The following is a 21,291-nucleotide window of genomic DNA, read 5'->3' on the forward strand; positions in this document are numbered from 1 at the left end:
CAACATTTTCTTGGTTGCTTTTTCTGTGTCTTAATAATTGATGTGAAATGTACTTGGTGTTAATTGCCCATAACCTTTTAACGGCTGTCAAACAACTGCATGATCATTATAATTTAATTATCTGGAAGACACAAAATGCTAACAAGCTAGCAAACATCCGTACAAGAGAGGAGTCATGTTAGCATTTTGAAACTTAAAAAAAACCCCATCTTGCTGTTGTTTGACAACTGTGAAAAGGTAATGACAAATTATTTACACTGCATACATTTCACATAAATTATTAGAACACAGATAAACCACCAAAAATGTTGATTTATTGTTTTGTTCACAGAAATTCGCACTTGTACCGCACTTTGTAGGCGTGGCCTTTTGCCGCGTCATCGCCATTCTTATTTGTGGGATATCTATCTATATGTTGTATGAAGAGCGCAACTGGGGAATATGGCCCTTAATCCCATGGGGGCCATTTTGAACAACAAACTCAGGGTGGGAAACTCTTTTGGGAATCAGACAAAGATTTGTCATTTCACAGACTGAAAACATTTTAGAAACAACTGGATCTCAAGAATCCGTTGGGACCTAGGTTCGCATTTTAAGATAATACAGTTGGCCCACAACAGCTAGCAGAATCTAGCCTAGGTAGCTAGCTAATAGCTAACTAGCTAGTAAGCTAACTAATTCCCTGCTAAATTCAAGCGGTCGTTATAGTTGTTGTTCCAAAGTTTACTAGCTAATTTGCTAACTGTTAGGTCTATCTGAATCTTGCAGGTAAAGTTTCCTACCCCGAGTGTGATGTAAATTCAAAATGGCCGCCATGAGAACAGGGTTAACAGAGCGGACAGATGGAGTGATGGATGCTGTCACAGAAAGCAAGAAAAAAAACTGTAGATGAACTGGCAGATGTGGTTGAAATCACAGAATAAAGCTTAACATATCAAATCTGTTGCGCAATTTGTTTTATGTGTGATATTGCGTGTTTGAAGGGAGATAGTTTATAGTTTTGGAAGGTTACTTTCCACATTGCAACCAATGACATAATCAAGTCAAAATCAGTAATAGTTTCATTAGATGCGTATTGGAAAATGACTTTGCTACTTTTGAGGTTACTTTGCTTGCAAAATGGACAGAATATGTGGTTTAGTGAACAGTTGGTTCTAATTTACAAACTGAATAGTGTTTGTATTGTGATTAAAAAAAACCATTATCAACCATGACTTCAAGATCTGCAAAATGATGTTACAGTCTGTGCTGCAGTCTCCATGCCTTCCCTGAAAACGAGTAATAATCACCCATGATGTCATCCAGTTACTGTGGGGCTTTTTATGAATTTTACCAAACATTTTTAAACCCGATTACTGTTACAATTATGCAACTTTTCACCTGTGAAGAAAATGAAAACCATCCACCAGCCAAATGCTGACTGACCAAACATCATTTGGAGGTCCTGTTCTATTCTAAAAAATCTAGTTGGCTGGTAAAATAATGAAAGTGGCTGATGAATTTTTGGATGCACCAGACCAAGGCCGTGACTTTAAGATACTTTAAAATAATAATGAAATACATTTTTAGACGTTTTAGATGAGTTTACTGGCCACAGTAATATTATAAGAATATTAATTTCATAACTTCTATTGATTTAATTAGCCTATATTCTTAATTATCAAGCAACATTACCAAACAGCATTTTATTTTTATTTTTCTATTGACTGCTGCAGAACAGCAAATAAAAAAATTAAATTATTAACCATAATATTGATACTGTGTCTGATGGACAGAAAAAGCTAGTTTCCTGCTCTGCCACATTGCCTGACTGATACTAAAATTCAGCTAATTTCATTATTGTACTGGCCAAATTACCTTTTAAATAGAAAAGAACCTTCTATCAATATTGTTTTGGGTTTGTTTGTTTTTTTACCTGTGACTGGAGGACAATAAAAGTCCATTTCCTGCCCAGTCCTGTACATACACCTGACCTCTATCAGTTGATGTTTACATAATAGAGAGTGAATTGATTTCTTGTTCACTGCTATATGTTTTTACATTCTGTGTTCTGCATTTGTGACTTTTCTCTGTGTGTTTTGATATAGCCGTACGATGTGTCATGGCATGCCAAAAACGTTAGAAGAAACCAGATTATCACAAAGATGTTGTGAACAAGTGGTTGGCAAGCCCGCAAACAAATACCACACTTTGTGTCCTTATTTCATTAAAACAATGTGATGAGGGTTTATTCTTTTTTCCCTAGAGGTGATAACGTGTAGTAAGCAAAGCGTTGACGTTTTAAACTTTGTACCTGTCTGTAAAATTAATAGAAAGCACTTCTGAAATAAAACGATAATAAATACATGTAAGATGTGAGATGATTTTTTTTATGAGGTTGCTGATGGGAATTTATGGTGTAGCTTTGTGGGGGACTTTTATTCTGAAGGCACAGGAAGTCCTGTGCGCTACCAGTAACCACGTCCGGGTAGCAACTCGGCGCTCATAGAATATAAACAAAGCCTGGGTAAACAACGGCTCCAGCCATCACCATGTTAACGTTACCTGTTATTAAGCGGTTATGATCATTAAAAATATTAACAACTATTACTTAAACATGATTTAATTAGGTAATTATTTAAACGGCTTTATTGTAGGAGATTTCTTTGCAGTATGGACACGGGAGACTCAATGGTAAGTTACGTTAACTAATGCTAATCTTTTTAAACTAACGTTAACTGTAACGGTACATGCTAACTAGCTTAACCTAGCTCACGTTGAAACAGTTGATAAATATAAAAACCTATAATATTTCTGTCATAATCCTATAGAGACTTAGTCTCACACTTAGTGTGTCTGTGATACTGAATAGTGAGTTTTACAGTGACCGTGTAGTGATTTCTCCATAACTTATTACTGTAATATTCCTATAAGAACTTGGAGGTTTTTCTGTGGTATTTGTATAATTAATATCTTTCTAAAATGTATCACGGGGTAGTTGATTTTACTTGAATACAAGAATGAATTGTCTGTCTCCTAATGAATATTTATGATAATGTGAATTTGTTATAGAGGATGCGACGGAGGGAACTGCCGCCTCTTCCTCAGGTTAGTAATTGCAGACAGGTTTTACGGTGAAAACACATAGTAAAGACAAAATACATAACAAATACAACCCATATGGACATACAGTAGTTGATGAGACCAGACAGGGAATAAATAGCTCAAAATAAGTGCAATAAACAGGATTCCCACGGTCTTTGAAAACACTTGAAAGTTTGTGGATAAAAATAAAAATAAAGCAACGTCTTAAAGGTTTATGAAAATGAATGAATGGCCTTGATTTTTTATTAAATTATAGCATCCAGTTCATCAATATGCGTCACATCCTGAGGAAAAACCCTGTGATGGAGGTTTATGTTGATACAGCAGCAGGTTTAAAATGAAGGATTTCACCATGACTTCTTGACTGAAAAAACTTTTTCAGTTCTTGAATTTCACCAAACAAGCACTTTGAAAGTCTTTGAAAACTCCAGGGATTTGATGCTGGGGAAAGACGGATGCTAAGCTTTTCCCTCTATTCCTCAGAGCCACAATGCAATCCACAGACATCGCTAGAAAGATTAGACCAAAAACCCTCTAGAATACCAGATTGTGCGGACGTACTTCACTTGAAATTTTACACACACAGACACACACATACTGCTGCCCCAAGAGGTTGAAAAGCCTTGACTCGTCTGACCTCTGCCCTGAATAATCCCCGGTCTTGGCAGATGTACTGGATGCCCTCAGATTTAGCCAGGGATTAAGCAGTCAGTGAGGATGTTACATGTAGCCTGACCCCGCTCTTACTTGATTCCTGGGGTGGAATGGCCACAAAATCGACGGTAAGGTTTCATCTCCGCTGTCCAAGGAGGGCTTTCCTTTTTTTTTTTCTTTTCTGACTAACTGTTAATTGAAGAGTTTGTTTCCGGAAAAAAAAAAAGCTCTGTATCCAAATCCAGACCTAACAACCCATGATGTGCTTTACTTTCAGAAACCATTTTGTAAGAGTAGGTGTATGTTTTTCTCATATGGTATATATCTAATTTTTGAATGAATTTCCTACTAGGTTCAGTGTTTTCGAGGAATGATCATTGTTAATGTGCTTATGCAACCTTTGTTTGGTCTGAGCTCCTTCCCAATCAAATTTAACTAACTGCTGAGTGTCAGATTTGTTTGTTTGTTTGTTGTTGTTTTTCTCAGCATCAGACAAAGCTCATATTGTAAGGTTTCACCCACTGATTTTTGCTCTGCAGCTGCAAAGTTCTGAACAGGCAAATGCTGTGTTTTTCCACTGCCTTTCATCGTGTTATGGCGTTTTATTGAGTTTTATTGAGTTTTATTGAGTGAACATGGCTGCTAATTAGTTCTCCAAGCTTCGTTTTTGAGACGTCTTTCAAATAAAAGCTGTGGAGAACTGGGAAGCTTTGAATGGCTGGAATCAACTTAGCAGAACATGGGGTTTATCTTCTCCTCTTTTTTGACTTGTGTTGCTCTCATTCTGTCTCTATAGCGAGGACAGCGTGCACTTCCCACAATGCCGAGGTGAGTGAGTGTCTGTCTCTGGAATAATGTCTTCCTACTCTACCCTCCTAAATTGTCTGTAACTATTTACACATGAAACTTTTTCTCCTCTCTTTTTGTTTTGTGTGCTGTGTGGACACGTGAAGTCAAGACGCTGCTGGTGAGTCAGAGAAATATTTCTGGGTTCATTCCTCTCATGTTTGTGTCGGAGCGCTCGGTTTGATTCAAACTTGTTTTTTTTTTCATGCGTGTCGTCTTGTGTAGAAGACGTGCCGGCAGCCAAAAGCAAGAAGAAGAGGGTGAGGAAGGAGGCGAATGGAGTTGATGTTGTGGATGGTAGGTAACACACACACACACACACACACACACACACACACACACACACACTAACTTGTACAGCATCCAAAGTCAGTATCTTTGATTGACTTCCTTCATTCCCGACCCCAAACCTACCCTTTCCTCATGCTAACTGTTAATTTAAACCTAAATTTAAAGGAATAGTTCACTCTAAAATGAAAACTCACAAGCCTTTGATTCTGAGGGACTGAAAAAAAACCCGGAAAACTTGATGTTTACCTTTTGATATTTTAGATTTTTTTGCTGTCAAATACTTGTAATATATGTCGACACGTCATCTTTGTTTGGCCAGTTGTCATTAGTTATTCACAATAAGAAAAATAACACTACAAACAACAAAATGGGCATTTAAATGCAAGGTACACCACCAACGGCTGTTTTAGGGTGGATTATTCCTTTAAAAAGTCTGTATAAGTGTGGAAATATTTTCACCCTTTTCACCCACTGACATTTGTTGTTGTGAAGAATTATCTTTAGCTATGACAGTCATTTTCCCCCATCAATATTAACATATATATACAGCATATTATAAAGGATTGGAAAATGTGCAGACATTTGAATTTCCAGGAGCCCAGATTTCAGGACGTTAGTGTGACATCTGATGAGTTTCTTAATCCCTCCTGCTGTTTGGTGTCCAGACCCCGGGGTGGAGATGGGCGGCCCGGGCAGCCGGAGGACGTCCGACTTCGGGGAGCCGCTGACTCCTGAACCCGCGACCGACGGGCCGCCGCAGAGGAGGAAGAAGAAGAAGAAACCTCCTGCCGCAGGTCAGGCCCAGGGAATATCACACACTCACACAGTCTGGAGTGTCCAAGCATCCCAGTAATGTCCCTCTCCTCCAACTTCATTGTGTGGGGGACAAAAAATTTCCCCTTTTTTCTACTCTCTATTGTCGCTTTATTTAACACAACAGTGATCCAACCTATATCCAGTACATTAAAGCTTTTCCATTGTCTGTTCTAAACAGCCGGTGTCTGGTAGCTCTTTGGGAAAAATCCTCTGCCGCACAGGAAGTGATGCGTTTTACTTTTCCGGATCATTTGGAATAAACAGAAGAAGAAGAACTGGGTAGTTAGCATGAGCAGATTAGCACCAAAAATAGAAGACAAAAAAAACAAAACAACAGATCTCACAGATTACCACTTTAAACTAAGTGAACTTTTCATACAGTACACCAGTGAATAACTGTGATTGTGTTTGTCGTTTTGGGTTTTCAGATCTTGAAGACGACCAGGCAGACCTGGTGAACGGAGATACACCGGATCAGACCACCGATGGGGAGGAAGTGGTCAAAAAACCCAAGAAGAAGAAGTGAGAAACATAACATACAACATAAAATGTCTTAGACCCAGTTATTAGAGGTGTAATACTAGTACAACATGCATGCCATATCCATTTTTTCACCGTGTCTGCACAAACACAATTGGACTTCATGCCCCTCAACAACTAAGTGTCTTTTGTCTTCTAGTTTCACAACTTTAATTTACTATATTCAATCGGAAATATGCTGTTTTTGCTTTTCTTTGTTTATTTTGTTTTTGTAATTGGGTTACAGTTCAATTCCAGGTATCATTAAAGTTTAAGATCTTAAAAAGTCTTAAATGTGCCTTTCTGAAACCTGCAGATACTCCTGTTATTATATGAGATTATTACATTACATTTAGGTTTACATGTTGCTACAGTGTATATTCTGTTGTGGTCGAGCAGAAACAAATGCATTTCCAGGAATTTGACTTAGTGATTCATGCAGACAGTAGTCCTACGTATCAAAACATGATAAAATACAATCAACTGTAATTAGTTCATTTATTTGCAGTGATAAAACACAGAAGTGAAGCATTAAAACGTGAGAGAGAAATATAAAACTGTACCCGTGAGATAAAACAAAACCCTCAAGGGACTTATGACCGAGTTTTCACCTCAGAACAAACAAATACAAACAAATCAAGCTGACAGGCAAAGACAGCCGAACCTGATAAGACAAACTAAGTGACAACAAAAAAGAAACTCTCTCTCTCTCTCTCTCCTGTTTTTTCTCCTATACCCTCCTCTCCTTCTTTCTCGTCCGCTCCAGGAAGTCAAAAGTGGCGGAGGCGCAGCTTCCCGTGGAGTTGGACGTAGAAGAGGATGACATCATCACCGACGCCCTGCCCGCCATCCCCCAGCATTCCCTGTTCTCCGCCCCGCAGGGCCAGAGCCAGCCGGTCGGGAAGCTGTTCGTGGAGAGGAACAGTGAGTGACACGAGCTGGAGGGACGATGCGTTCAGCCGTTTAAAAAAATACATTAATTGGCCTAATGAGAGCGCTATAATCAAAGGTCACGCTCTGAAATGTGTGTGTGTGTGTGTGTGTGTGTGTGTGTGTGTGTGTGTGTGTGTGTGTGTACAGAGCGGTTCCAGGCGGCGGAGCGCTCAGACTGGAGGAAGACCAGCGACCAGACGGACTTGACGGACTTCCAGCCCATGCAGCCGCTCTGGACCACCAGAGACGTTTCCCTCAGGGTCCACCAAGGCTTCAGGTGAGAGAGAGGCGTGTGTGTTGGTGTGTGTTTGTGTGTGTTTGTGTGTGTTTGTGTGTGTGTGTGTGTGTGTGTGTGTGTTGCACTCCACAGCATGTTTCAATCACATTCTGGACAGGTTTATAGCAACTGATGATGTAATAACTGCTAGATTTGTATCAAAATGATAAAATGTCCTTCTAAATGAGTCAAAAATGTAACAAAAACTGTAATAATGTAATAATTTCCCAGTAATTGGCTAATGTAATAACATTAATATATTTATATTTCTTAATATAATGCCATACATTTTTAAACTTCTTACAAGGGGTATCATATTTTCTTTACATAAACATCGAACAAAAAGTTCGGAACTTTGTGTTTGGTAGATTATTTCTCTGTTGTAACAATGCTTCTTGGCAATACATTTTATACCGTTGGAAAGCCTGTTTATTTCCCTTTTAAATGGTGCCTCATTTGTAAGGAACATGCATTTGTGGGATGAGCAGCACAGCTGAGTATGTGGGTTGCGCTCATGAAAAATTTGCCAAATCTTCACTGCCAATGCCAAACAGCTTATTCTGCTGTTGCTATTGACTCTTGTTTGGTGGATTGGATGATTGAAGTCTATCAGTAACAAGGAAGAAACAAGACATATTGGCAATTTTACAATTTATTCATTTAACAAACAGTCAGGAGCCTCAGCATATGCATATGAATCTGGTAGTTTGCTGCGAGGCACCAAAACATATTTGGTGCTGTGCCTCTTTCAAAGGATGCAGGCAGGATAACAGCAGCACTTTACTCTGGACCACAAACGCTCTGAATTTAAAGATTAAACCGAACGGCTCTTTCACTACACATCTAGTGCTTGTGCGTGGCAGACGTCTGTATGTGCGTGTCTACATGTTTCCTTCGGTCCGAGTCGGCGTCTGAGCGGTCGGTGTTCCTCTGTGCAGGGTGCTGGGTCTGTTCTGCCACGGCCTGCTGGCGGGCTACGCCGTGTGGAACGTCATCGTGGTTTACGTGCTGGCCGGGCAGCAGCTCACCGCTCTGTCCAACCTGCTGGAGCAGTACCACGGCCTGGCCTACCCCTCCCAGTCCCTGCTCTACCTGCTGCTGGCCGTCAGCACGGTGGCCGCCTTCGACAGGTGACTCCGACGCTCTTAGCGACACGAAAAAACAACGCCGCACCTTTCTGACAAGGTCCCCACGGGTCCTTGAAATCCTTGAAAGTTTGTGAATTAGACATGGGTCATAAATAGACATGGGTCATTGAAAGTGCTTGAATTTATATATTTTGTGCAAGAATAGAAATTGAAGTTCTTTTGATATTTTTTTTACTTAACGTTAGAAAATTCTCAGTGTTGTAACAGTAATCAACCTTGATCTGTGTCTCAAACTATGCCATGTTGGGTCCTTGAATTTGAGGGAATTGGGCCTGGAAAGTCCTTGAAAAGTCCTTGAATTTGATGTTTAAGAAGGTGTGGGAACCCTGCTCTGAGTTATTCCCAGCATTCGTAGTTTATGTGACCACCAGTCGTCTTCCGTCCTCGGCTGAGGAGCTGGTGCCATGACCTCTGACCCGGCCTTTTCATCATTGATAGATACTCTTTTCATCTGCACCAGCTCCTAGTTTGTATATTCCTGTATGGACTTTGGCTTAAGACCATATAAAGAAATGCAATGCAAGCTGTATTAAAATCTATCATGGATCCGTTTGACAGTACTCAAATAAACTGTGAATTTTTTTATTTTTTTATTTTTTTATTTATTTAACCTTTATTTAACCAGGAAGTCCCTTGAGATTAAAATCTCTTTTTCGAGGGAGACCTGGCCAAGATAGCACACCATTGCAAGGTTACAAAAATTAAAAAATGGAGCATGTTAAAACCAGACAAGGGACAGATACATAATACAAAATCCAGCTTAGGAATAGCAATTGCACTCTTAAATTACACAGTTTTTTATCAGAGCTTTGAACTCTACTGGAAAACAAAACAACTCAGAAAGGTGTGGCATTGTTTTCCTGTCATAAGTCTATACTTTTCACATAAAAGAGATTGAGATTGATTCAGATTCAGTTCCTCCATTCATTCTCCCATTGGAAGACTATGGCTTTATACTATGTAGAGTGGAGCTGCTCAGTAGAAGACTGTGGTTGTACTGGGCAGCTCCCAGGAGTGAATGTATGTGTGTGTGTGTGTGTGTAAAAGTATGAAGCGAATAATGTTTTTTTTTTTAAAATAAACTCTTGCTCTCTGCTCAGAGTGAACCTGGCCAGAGGCTCCTTGGCTCTGAGAGAGTTCATCACACTGGACCCAGTCGCTCTCGCCTCATTCTGTGAGTCAACTCTGTTTCTATTATTAAATCTCCCCTGAACCACTTTGACACTGTTAAAAAAACAGCTATTGGTGATGTACTTTGAATTTCTGGGTCCTCTCCATTTAGTTATTTGGTGTATTTCTTACAGTTCGTCCTGTGGATAAACTGGCCAAACAGTACATACAATGGAGTTTGATATCAGAAAGTGTTTCAGGATATAAAACATCAGCGGTAAACATCAGGTTTTGGTGTCAGTCCCTCAGAATCAAAGAGCGAGGGCTTCTTTCTAGAGCCGCCATTTTGCACCAAGAGACGTTCAACAATCACACAGGGAGAAATCCATCTTAGAAGAGGGAGAGAGACCAATTTCTCCACCCGCAGGAGCAGGAGATAGGGAAAGTGGGTTCACCAAAGCAAAGTAAATCTATTTTACTACTCCTGGAAAGTATTGAACCTCACAGACTGATGATGTGGAACAGTGGAAGAGAAGCCGAAGGTGGATTTTGCCTCTAAGAGACGGTTTCTGTTTGGTTTCAACTTACACTCTCTGTCTGTCTGTCTCTCTCTCTGTTTCTCTGTCTGTCTGTCTGTCTGTCTGTCTGTCTGTCTGTCTGTCTCCCTCTCCTCCCTCCCTCCCTCCTTCCATCCCATAACTCAGTGTATTTCTCAGCGTTGGTCCTCTCTCTCAGCCAGCAGATGACCAGCGACCGGATCAACCTCTACCAGACCTCCAATGGAACTCTGTGGTGAGCTCATCACTATCCGTTAAGATAGTTAAACTCAGCAGGATGAAACGCATGAGACAAGTTTTATAATTTTGATGATGATGATGATGCTGTAGGCCCCCCGGGTCGGAGCACCAGATTCTGCACCCCTGGGTGACGGTCAACCTGGTGGTGGCCCTGCTGGTGGGCCTGGCCTGGATCTTCATCGCCACCCGGCCCGAGATGGACTACACCGAGGGTGAGGGGGGCGGACTCTTGGGTTGGGAGGTTGGACGACGCTGGTGGAGATTACATTTAAATGATCCTGATATTTGGTCCTTTAAAATACACTCTGCGCTTCCCACAGTGTTTTATAGACAGTGTGGGCCAACTTGACAAAAGAATAACTTGCCTTGACTGTAAAACCCCCCAAAAATCCCAAACTCCATTATATATGTGTTTATTTTGATTGAGACTGGAGCCATGTTGATCAAATTGAGACCAAAGCCAGCATGCTGTCCATCCAAGAGACACTGTGACCAGTGAGGAGACGGCTGTTTTGGGAGCATCACATCATTTGAGTAAAGTTACAACTTAAGTTAACGTTAAAGACAACAATATCAACACATCCGGTCTAAAACACTGCTGTTCAGCTCTCTAAATTATTTCCTTCATGCCATTGCAAACTGAGACTTTGCACTGCCTTCTTCCTTGCATTCACTGGTATTGTTTAGATAGGTAGATAGATAGATAGATAGATAGATAGATAGATAGATAGATAGATAGATAGATAGATAGATAGATAGATAGATAGATAGATAGATAGATAGATAGATAGATAGATAGCACTTTATTAATCCCCTTGAGGAAATTCAGGAAATTCTGTTTGTTAGCCTGCAAGGAAGCTGATACAAATTTGACTTTTCAAACATAAAGTAAATTAATTGGATCGATTAAATGCAATTCCCTGCACGTTTTAAAGCTACATTTCAATTGAAGTGTGTCTGTGTTGGCCTCCCATTTGCAGTGTTATTAAACCAATAAGAGTTGGATGTGGAAGTTGCGATGAATTATACTGTGACAAACTCTTAAATGTGACCTCAACTTTCAACTGGGTAGATGCTATCTTTATTAATGATTTCAGCAGTAGTAGGCTTTTTAAAAAACAAACCTGTCAGTATTGTGTACTTCTGATTCAGTTTGGTTTTGTAAAATCATCTAGAAAAGCCCTCTTGCCCTCATTTGTCTCCCTATCCTTCTTCTCCAGGATATCTAATGGCGATGGAGATCGAGCCTCCCAAACCAGAGGACAAATCAGAAATGAGCGCCTGAGGAAGAATGACCATATTTACTCATATGTCTGCACTGAGATTTATGGCTTTATTATCATGTTGCACATATATTTTTTTTTGCCCCATATTTTGCCAGTGAACTCTAAATGTACTCATTGTTTGTGCTAGATTATTATTTTTGTATTTTCACAAATGAAATGTGAATATGTTCATCTTTTGAAATACAGAGTTTTATCCAACAGAGACATGCTTCTTTATTACAAGCTGAGGAAGTTAGATGTTTCTGCATGATTCCTGTTTGGGGCTGGGCATTCTCTGGGCAGACTTAGTATTTGAAGAATGTCTGCTGATCAATTTATAGAAAACAGCAGTCGAGATATCTGACTGTCCCTGACAAAAAAAATCACTATAATATTCCTGTTGGAACTCAAGGTGTGTAGTGGGTTTTCTTGACCCTATCATTGTTTATTGTATTTTTCCATCCTATAGTATATATCCAGGTATCTCATGGAGGCTAAACACAACTAGACTCAGTTTACCCACATTTATAATTTCACAACAAAGTTGGCATAAATCTTTATGAGGTAAATTCACAATGTACATTATAGTAAGCACAGTGCAAGTTAAATGAGGATAAGTGGCTTTAAGGGGATGAAAAAGATAAAGTAATGATTTTTTCTGAGAATATTGATTTTTCTTTATTATGTTGGTTGTTTGAATGAACTATTTTAAGAGTATGCAACTTGACTGCTCATTTAATTATGTTTAATTGGAATGAGAAATTATTTTGACCCAAGATAGCGCTAGTTCATTCTAGTTTGAAATGTATTATATAAGATAAGATAATCCTTTATTAATCCCACAACGGGGAAATTTATGGTTTATTATGGGAACACTAGAGTGACCGAGTCTATCAAAATGCCTTGAGCTCATCCATCGATGCTCTCTGAGGTGAATTAATCTGGTCTCTCGATGGGCTGACTGATCTTCTCCAGACTTTGCAGTCGAACGCAGAGAAACGATCATGCAACCGTAGTTTCTGTTGACGTGGTAACGATAACTTATCTATTAGGGGAAAAGGCAAGCACTGCGCTCAAATCTCCATGAATACAAGCTAGTGTAAGGTGTTTTCAGAAACGAGCAGTCATGCTGGACTTTGCCATCTTTGCCGTTACGTTTGTCATCATTTTGGTCGGCGCTGTTCTCTATTTGTACCCGGTAAGTCACTGCAAGTTTTAGGTTAGGCGGCCAGCTAGCTGGCTGTTAGCCCCGATACGTTCTAGTCCTGCTTCTGTCCAACTCCATTCACAAATCTGGCATTTTAGTGTTCCCTTCCTCGTCGGCAAAGGTACACATCTCATCAAACATCATTTAAGACCTTTTACGAATCATTAGGATCCTCTCTTCAATTCGGCATGCATTCAATACACCGGGCAGCACACATTTCAACAAAATCTCAACTTGAAAAGTCGCTTCACCTGTTACACCCACAATGGCTCTCCACTAATAACATTATAACGTTACACCGTGGTGGGCGGTGCCGAGCAGCGTGAACCAAATGTAAAAGTTTAAATTTGATTGAAATTAAATGCTGCTTGGTGCGTCATTTGTAAGCCGAATTCACCAGAAGACCCGAATGAGTCTTAAGTCCTGTTGTACAAGGTGTGTATGTTTGCCGATAAGCAAAGCCATATAAATCCCCATATTCTTGAATGGAGTTTCGCGTGCGTGCTGCGTACCAGTGAGCGGAACTAGTCGGCGCTAGCAGCTGCTAACTTGCAAGTTTATACACCGACCTTTCTATATAAAATTAGCGGTGTGTATTTGTTGAAATGTTAAACTGTGAAGCATTACTGTGTATTTGTTCTACTCCGAACCCATGTTGGAAGAAAGAGAGGTAGAGACACTACACTTATGGTTTTAGATAATCGTAAATAATCTAAATAATAAATTACTGTTATCTTACTGAGATCCATCAATTAAATCCCATTTGTAATAATCTTTTCCAGTCATCGAGACGTGCGTCTGGCATCCCAGGCCTCAACCCTACAGATGAGAAGTAAGACACTTTACCTTTACTTTTACCTTTGTCTTTCCAGCTGATGCTTACTTGCATCATATTCAGAAATTAACACCAGCCACTAGCAAAATGTAAATTTTTGTCTGATTGGTAAGTCAACCTTAGTTCCTTCCTGCTTCAACATAAAAGATAAAATATAAGATGCATGTCTAATATGTAAGAGGTGTTATTGATCACAGAGGGGAAATTGCATAATTGCAGCAGCAAAGTATAGGATACAGATAAAACTACAACAAATAACACATGTTTAAGATTAAAAGGCACACTGTGCTCATGTTGAGGATACTGAGCTCCCATTGGCTAGAAAGAACTATTGTACTCCTGACAGATTTACAGATGTTTTCAGTTTTCAGATTTACAAATTGACAGTCCAATACTAGACCATATATGCGGGCCAGGTGTGCAAATGTGCATCAGTGGCTCTTCACATTAGATGTTACTCATCACTGGGCATCAGGTCCTCCTCTTCCCCTCTGTCCCGGCCTGGTTCATCCCTCTCCTCTCTCTCAGGGACGGGAACCTCCAGGACATCGTGAACAGAGGCAGTCTGCACGAGTTCCTGGTCAGTCTGCATCAGGAGTTCGGGCCCGTGGCGTCCTTCTGGTTCGGCGGGCGGCCGGTGGTCAGCCTGGGCTCCGTGGACCAGCTGCAGCAGCACATCAACCCCAACTGGAGCAGTGAGTAGCACCAGTGTTCCCACGGCTGATTTTAACACAACCACCAGGGCTTCCTGCTTCAGCATTCGTTTAGACTTTCAGGGTTTATGTTAATGCTGGCAAATTTGGCTCTGATTGGTACAGTTGTCTGTTTTACCAGACACTTTGGCTGATAAATTCTTGGATCCACAAGCCACTGTAGCATTCGGCTGAAAAAGTGAGTTTCTGCCCTGCATGCTTCAGTAGTTTTGTGGGGAATTAAAATTACAGTTGCTCCACCTGGTTCTAATACAGAAATAATTATGTTTTTGCAGACCATACAGTGTAATTTCATTGTTATTAAGAGGAAAATGTGTGTGTGTGTGTGTGTGTGTGTGTGGAGGGTAATATATGACTACAGATTTCTAATGTCATATATATATATATATTACAGGGCATTTTTGGATTTTGTTGATTATTTTTTCCTCATCCATATCTCAGCTGCTTGTCAAGTCAGGCTAGTCTGATCTCAGTCACTGGTGTAAAAAAGATTTAAAAAAAAGATCTGATGTAGAAAGGATCCCAGTGGCCTGAAAACTAGGCTAATACTACATCCATCGGTTTTAGACTAGCTTGATAAAACTTCACGAACCAGCAGATTTAACGAGCTGAGACATGGACGATCGAAAAAATAATTCACAAAATCCAAAAACGGCCTGTAATATATGACTGCAAATTAGAAATGTATCCAAAACAAAATGCATTATAACACAGACATACCTATGAAACCCAGAATATCACCTTCTGGAAAAATGTTATTATCTTACCTTCTTATTTCATCTTCCAGTGTGTTTCTCACAGTCACACACATGCATGAATGAATCAAAGCCTAACTCTTTTCTCTTTTTCTCTTCTCAGCCGACTCCTTCGAGACGATGCTGAAGTCGTTGCTAGGTTACCAGTCGGGGATGGGAGGCGGGGCCGCCGAGACCCTGATGAGGAAGAAGGTGTACGAGAGCGCCATCAACAACACGCTGAAGAACAACTTCCCCCTCATGCTCAAGGTGCGTCCTGCCTGTCTCTCACTAGCAAAGAAAGCAAACAGCATGGGACATACATTAGGAAGAGTTTTTTTTTTCTAATAATCTTGTAATCATAAGTAAGAGATAGTGTGTGTGTGTGTGTGGGGGTTTTTTTTCCCCGTAAGTCTTCTAGCCCAGTGATTCTCAACCTTTTTCATATCAAGGACCCCTAATTGACTTCACATCAGAGCAACGGACCCCCATTCTATGAGATTTTTTCTCTCAGACCCAAATCTGAGAATATTTTTATTGTCAGATATGATTTTGTCCAGAATCCCATGAGTATCTGTATTGTAGGTAGAGAGATAACAGAGAAACTATGATCAAAATAGTCATTCTTCTACATTCTCTAATTGCATTAAGTTCTTGTAAATTAAATAGTGCTGAAGTTTAACAATTCATCAATTTGCTGGGGACCCCCTGGAACCCCCTAAAGGACCCGTGGTGGTCCCCGGACCCCATGTTGAGAAACACTGTTCTAGCCTCATCGAATATTCAGGCGTCCAAAGAAACTACAGTTTTAAAGTATTAAACAGCAAGATTCTTGTTTTTTTTGTGTTTTTTTTTTTTTACATCTTTGGTACTACTTGGTCATTGCTGTGGTGTTTCTGGACTACACTTCCCAGAGATCACCTGTCAATCAAACAGTGTGGGCGGGACTGTGACGTCTTTTTCCTTGGATTTTCTGTTGATGAACTTTGAGTTTCCAAGCGCTCAATATTCAGAGTATCAGAACCATAATCACTTTATTCACCAAGTACAATAAATCTGCAGGAATTAGTCTTGATGTCATGACAAATCGACAACTATATCACTAACGCAGAACCTACTGAAACTAGAGCTGCAACAATTAATCGATTAATCAATTAGTTGTTAACTATTAAATTAATCGCCAACTATTTTGACAATCGATTAATCGGTTTGAGTAATTTCTTAAGAAAAATAAGTCAAAATTCTCTGATTCCAGCTTCTTAAATGTGAATATTTTCTGGTTTCTTTACTCCTCTATGACAGTAAACTGAATATCTTTGGGTTGTGGACAAAACAAGACATTTGAGGACGTCATCTTGGGCTTTGGGAAACACTGATCCACATTTTTCACCATTTTCTGACATTTTATAGACCAAACAACTAATCGATTAATCAAGAAAATAATCGACAGATTAATCGACAATGAAAATAATCGTTAGTTGCAGCCCTAACTGAAACACATGATACACACATCGAGCCTTCACAGATATTCACATAGCCTGTACCCCTGTACCCCGCTGTGTCTCTCTCTCTCCCAGCTGGTGGAGGAGCTGGTGGGGAAGTGGCGGTCGTTCCCGGAGGCTCAGCACACCCCGCTGTGCGCCCACCTGCTGGGTCTGGCCATGAAGACCGTCACCCAGCTCGCCCTGGGCCCGCGTTTCAGAGGCGACGCAGAGGTCATCGGCTTCCGCAAGAACCACGACGCGGTGAGGCGGTCCGGATACTTCAGTCTGTGGCGTTCACTGCATATCCAGGAGTTATTTTGTGATGATTTTGTGTTGTGATTTACTGTTTTTGGTGGACCCGCTTTCCCTCAACCAGGGCTGTAGTGTAGACCGATTTTTGACGGTCTTGGTCTCGTCTCGGACTCTTAGTGAATATGACTCGGACTTGAATCGGTCTCAGATGAATTAACGTTACATAATATTATTGTTTTTATAATTATAATCTCTTCTAAGAAAGTGACCAGTAGCGAATGATACGATTTTCACAGTTGATAAAGTTATGCGCCCACCGAAAGGTTTAGTGACTGCTGATTGGTGATATGCCAACTACCCAACCAATGACTTCGTTTTGGTTGGGTAGTTGAAAAAAAAACCTCACCATGTCCATATGTAAAGTTACTCCTGCTCTCGCTCTGTCTTTCTCTGTCTTTTTTCCTTCGTCTTCGCCTTTTTAAATTACAGGTAAGAATATTTTCAGTCAATGCTGAGAGCAGCATCTGGTTGTGGAGCAGTAAGAAAAAGTAGGTGAAATAGATGAATCCACTTCTAGTTCAGTAAAGGTGTAACTACTGTATGTTATGAACATAAACAAGCTGCCTGCAATTAATTTTGTCCTCAAAACATGCTAATTTTGTTGAAATGTCTTTAGAAACCTCCCTTCTATTTTAGGGAAAAAACAAAAATATGCTATTTTAGTCAATAAATACAATGGTAGCCTTGGATAACACATTGCTATGGTTTTGGTCTCGAATTGGACTCGTAGTTTTGCGGTCTTGGTCTCGACTTGGTCTCGACCCCCCTCGGTCTTGGTCTTGAATCGGACTCGATTCACCAATGACTCGATCTGGACTTGGACTCGACCAAGGCGGTCTCGACTACAGCCCTACCCTCAACCCGCCTCGCCTGCTTCTACTTCAGTTAGCAATTTCCTACGTTTCCCAGAATGCCTTTCGACAACCCCCAGAGAACGGGCCTGAACTTGTTGCATTCAGCTGTGGGTTAAATATGTAGGTGGAGAGAGAGATAAAGATATCAAAGAAAGAGCAAGAGAGTGACTTTTCCAGGCGAGAAAAAGTGAGAGTCACGTCCCTTAAACTCAAAGCCCAACCATGTCTCTCTGCTGCATTGCATTCTGGTCTCTCTCCTGCTCCTGTGGGTGGAGAAACTGGTCTCTCTCCCTCTTCTACGATGGATTTCCCCCTGTATGATTGTTGAACGTCTCTCGGTGCAAAATGGCGGCTCTAGAAAGAAGCCCTTGTCACATTTTGTTTGGTGACATTTTACTTTATGTCAAAGGTCCAGTCAGGGCTGAGTATCAAAAAAAGATACATTTTGATAAACTACTTGTTTTTGGTACTTAAGTAAATGTTTTGGTATCACAAGATATTAAAAAACTTAAAAAATATTGAATACTTTACATACAATTAGAACTCAGACTTTCCTCTGATTTCTGGATATTTTTATTAAGGAAATCAGTTGAACCTGGTCTGATTGAATTTGAAAAGCAGATAGCATGTACAAATATTACAGAGAAAATAATTCACTCTGTCACATAATGACATGTTCTCTCATTCAACATATAGTGGTATCAAAATATATATAAAATTATTTTAATCTAAATGTGACAAAAGACTGAATATCTGAACCATGGGGTTGAAATAAATTCACACTCTGTGGCTCCCTGTATCAAGCTGTGCTCACTCAGTTTGAGAGGAAGAAGTTTTCCATTTTTAGTTTTGCTTCTGTGGGGGTTAGGGAGGCCCTGTGGACCGGGGCTTTGGCCTAGTTCACTTCTGCTGAACATGATAGTGAAATTATGTTGCTGAAATGTGTTGGTTGATTGTGTTTTTTTTTTTTTTCTGGGTCCACCAGATCTGGTCAGAAATCGGGAAAGGCTACTTGGACGGCTCCTTGGAGAAGAGCTCCAGCAGGAAAGGGCATTATGAGAAAGGTGAGTTTGCATTATCTTTAGCTTTCACAGAGCAAGTTTTAACAGAAGTAAATAGAAATATTATCAAAGGATTTGTGGAAACATATCAAATACATCACTGTGTATCCTTCTTTTCAGGTCTAGAATCTCTCCTAAAAAATATTTTTTTATACAAATAAATCACCCTATCCATTTCAGTGCTGTTTCATGTACAGAATCAGGTCCTGTGAGTAGATTTAGTGTCTTAATATCAACTTGCTCAGTCATTTATACAATTGATATTTTTGTGTCAGGTTTCATTTTTTCTTGTTAGTGCCCTCACACTGCAGTGTTTCTCCACATGGGAATAAAGTTAATTTTCTAATAGAGCTGAGCAATTAATTGAAAAAAAAAAAAATCAAAATTGCAATATGAACTTCTGCAATTTCCAAATCGCAGAGGCTGCAATTAATTTCTTCAGAGAGAGAGTTTGGTCCAAAATTGGATTTCTGAACAAGGTGTTTTAGAGCTGCAGGTAATCTTTGGTTGATGGATCAAGTACAAAATTGGTGAAAACTTTTCATCAGACTCCAACTCAGTAAATCCTGCACACCTTTTTTTTTTAGCAAAATAAACTTTCTTTAAACAATTTTAAAACTCTAAAAAATGTATGACAAGAAAAACTTGATGATATGAATTTTAAAGTTTAAATCGCAATTGCAATATTCTTTCAAATAATCGCAATTATGTTTTTTGACAGTATCTTTCAGCCCTGGTTTCTACTCTAAAGCAGCATAACAGGCAGCCAATCAGGAGCCTGTTTGATACAGATATTGACTCTTATTGATTTATCTGCCGAGGACAAATCTTGGTGGCGTTTTTTTTTTTTCCTGGGTGTTAATTTGGGAGTCTGTCTCAAGGGCTGGAAAGCAGGATGGACGCTCGGAAGTGTGGTCGCTACCAGGTCACCCTGCAGCCCCGATAAGAGTGTCAGCTACATGCCAGGTTTTTTTTTGTTTTTTTTTTGTGTTCCCTGTCCAGCTCTGTCGGAGATGGAGTCGGTGCTGTTGTCGGTGTCCAGGGAGAGGAAAGCCCAGCGGAGCCAGACGGTGTTTGTGGACACGCTGCTTCAGTCCAGCCTCACAGAACGGCAGGTGAATACTGATGGAGCCCCACACACACACACACACACACACACACACACACACACACACACATACACACACACACACACACACACTCCCTCTGGGGGTTGCCAAGTCCATCTGGGCAGCGGGACCAGACCACACACTCCTCCAGGTTTTAAATGCACAGGGGATAGCTGTTCTTAACCACACAACGGTATGGAAAGTATGGAAAAAGATTTGGAAAATGTCTTAAAAAGTATGGAAAAAAAACACAAAGGTTTGGGAAAAAGTCTGTAAACTAACCATCACACTGCACATTGCTTTTCAGGGACAATTTATTGATCTGTAAAATCATACAGTTGCATTGCATACTGGCAAATAAACACTCAGTTTGTCAATTTGTAAGATTTGTTTTAACTTCTTTCCCACTGCTGGAAACGTAAATAATTTCACAGGCATTTTATGAACTCTCCAGCACATTTTTGCCCTGAACCTCCGTTAATCAGTTAATCGGTGATATTGTCAACTTGTATAGTCAGACGTGTAAAACGATGAGTGATAATGTTGCATTGTTTAAAAATAAAGGTCTTGAATAGTATAGAATTTAATATTGAAGCTGTGGAATCAAACGCTGGATCCTGTGTACCGATAAATGTTTCATATGTGATACAGAGATGTTGAAATTATTGAATTGGGTGGTATTTTGAATGATTTTGATGATATTTTGAATGATTTTGGTGATATTTTGAATGATTTTGATGATATTTTGAATGATTTTGATGATATTTTGGTGTTGATTTCAGATCATGGAGGACAGTATGGTTTTCACTCTGGCCGGTTGCGTCATCACAGCCAACTGTAAGTGGTTCAGAGAGTTTCTACACAAGTCTGGAAGTTAAATTAAAGAATTTGATCATTTTCAGGTCTTGAAATGTTTGGGGATTACACAAAGTAGTTTGGGAAAACTATGTAAAAAAACAGTGTTGTTCAGTCCCCATACACATATAACAACACATTTTAGTGTCATTCAAATATCAGCATACATCTCACTTTAAACAAAATCTTTAAACCGAACCACAAAGTTATCTTGTGGTTCTGTCCATCAGCAGAGAGAGAAACTGATCCCCCAACCGCTCATTCAGTCTTAGTTGTTATGAATATAAGCCTCAGCTAAAATGTACAGTATAAATGTAAAATGTTGTAAGAAGAATGTGGTGTTTTGGCAGTGTGCGTCTGGGCGGTTCACTTCCTGTCCACCTCGGA

The 21,291-nt window shown here is 40.0% G+C and overlaps 2 protein-coding genes across 4 annotated transcripts in view; both read left to right on the plus strand.

Moving 5' to 3' along the window:
* The first annotated feature begins 2,512 nt into the window (after window positions 1-2,512).
* On the plus strand, window positions 2,513-11,866 carry tmem237b (transmembrane protein 237b). 2 transcript variants are annotated; one of them, XM_071530554.1, is made up of 14 exons: window positions 2,513-2,673; window positions 3,052-3,087; window positions 4,535-4,566; window positions 4,692-4,705; window positions 4,810-4,881; window positions 5,541-5,669; window positions 6,120-6,213; window positions 6,977-7,134; window positions 7,291-7,420; window positions 8,359-8,550; window positions 9,669-9,742; window positions 10,383-10,470; window positions 10,566-10,687; window positions 11,696-11,866. In XM_071530554.1, exons 1-14 carry the CDS (start codon window positions 2,653-2,655, stop codon window positions 11,758-11,760), a joined length of 1,227 nt encoding a protein of 408 aa, XP_071386655.1. In that variant the 5' UTR covers window positions 2,513-2,652; the 3' UTR covers window positions 11,761-11,866. The 2 variants fall into 2 exon arrangements, with proteins under 2 accessions (XP_071386655.1, XP_071386656.1); XM_071530555.1 differs by lacking the exon at window positions 8,359-8,550.
* Window positions 11,867-12,761: 895 nt separating this feature from the next.
* The window catches only part of cyp20a1 (cytochrome P450, family 20, subfamily A, polypeptide 1), a 14,547-nt gene continuing 6,017 nt past the window's right edge, over window positions 12,762-21,291 (plus strand). Inside the window, exons 1-9 of one of the 2 annotated variants that reach the window (XM_071530553.1) lie at window positions 12,762-12,938; window positions 13,730-13,779; window positions 14,311-14,477; window positions 15,354-15,499; window positions 16,807-16,974; window positions 18,865-18,943; window positions 19,943-20,055; window positions 20,832-20,886; window positions 21,255-21,291. The exon at window positions 21,255-21,291 is cut by the window's right edge and continues 84 nt beyond it. In XM_071530553.1, the coding sequence (XP_071386654.1) occupies window positions 12,867-12,938; window positions 13,730-13,779; window positions 14,311-14,477; window positions 15,354-15,499; window positions 16,807-16,974; window positions 18,865-18,943; window positions 19,943-20,055; window positions 20,832-20,886; window positions 21,255-21,291 (887 nt within the window). In that variant the 5' untranslated portion in view covers window positions 12,762-12,866. Of the gene's footprint in view, window positions 12,939-13,729; window positions 13,780-14,310; window positions 14,478-15,353; window positions 15,500-16,806; window positions 16,975-18,823; window positions 18,944-19,942; window positions 20,056-20,831; window positions 20,887-21,254 lie in introns of both variants that reach the window. The other variant, XM_071530551.1, reaches the window with a different exon arrangement.

This window comes from Centroberyx affinis, unplaced genomic scaffold, assembly GCF_046629955.1.
Source record: "Centroberyx affinis isolate AG114_WGS23_722 - 3 ecotype Tasmania unplaced genomic scaffold, CSIRO-AGI_Caff_v1 ptg001938l_1, whole genome shotgun sequence".
Classification (NCBI taxonomy): Eukaryota; Metazoa; Chordata; class Actinopteri; order Beryciformes; family Berycidae; genus Centroberyx; species Centroberyx affinis.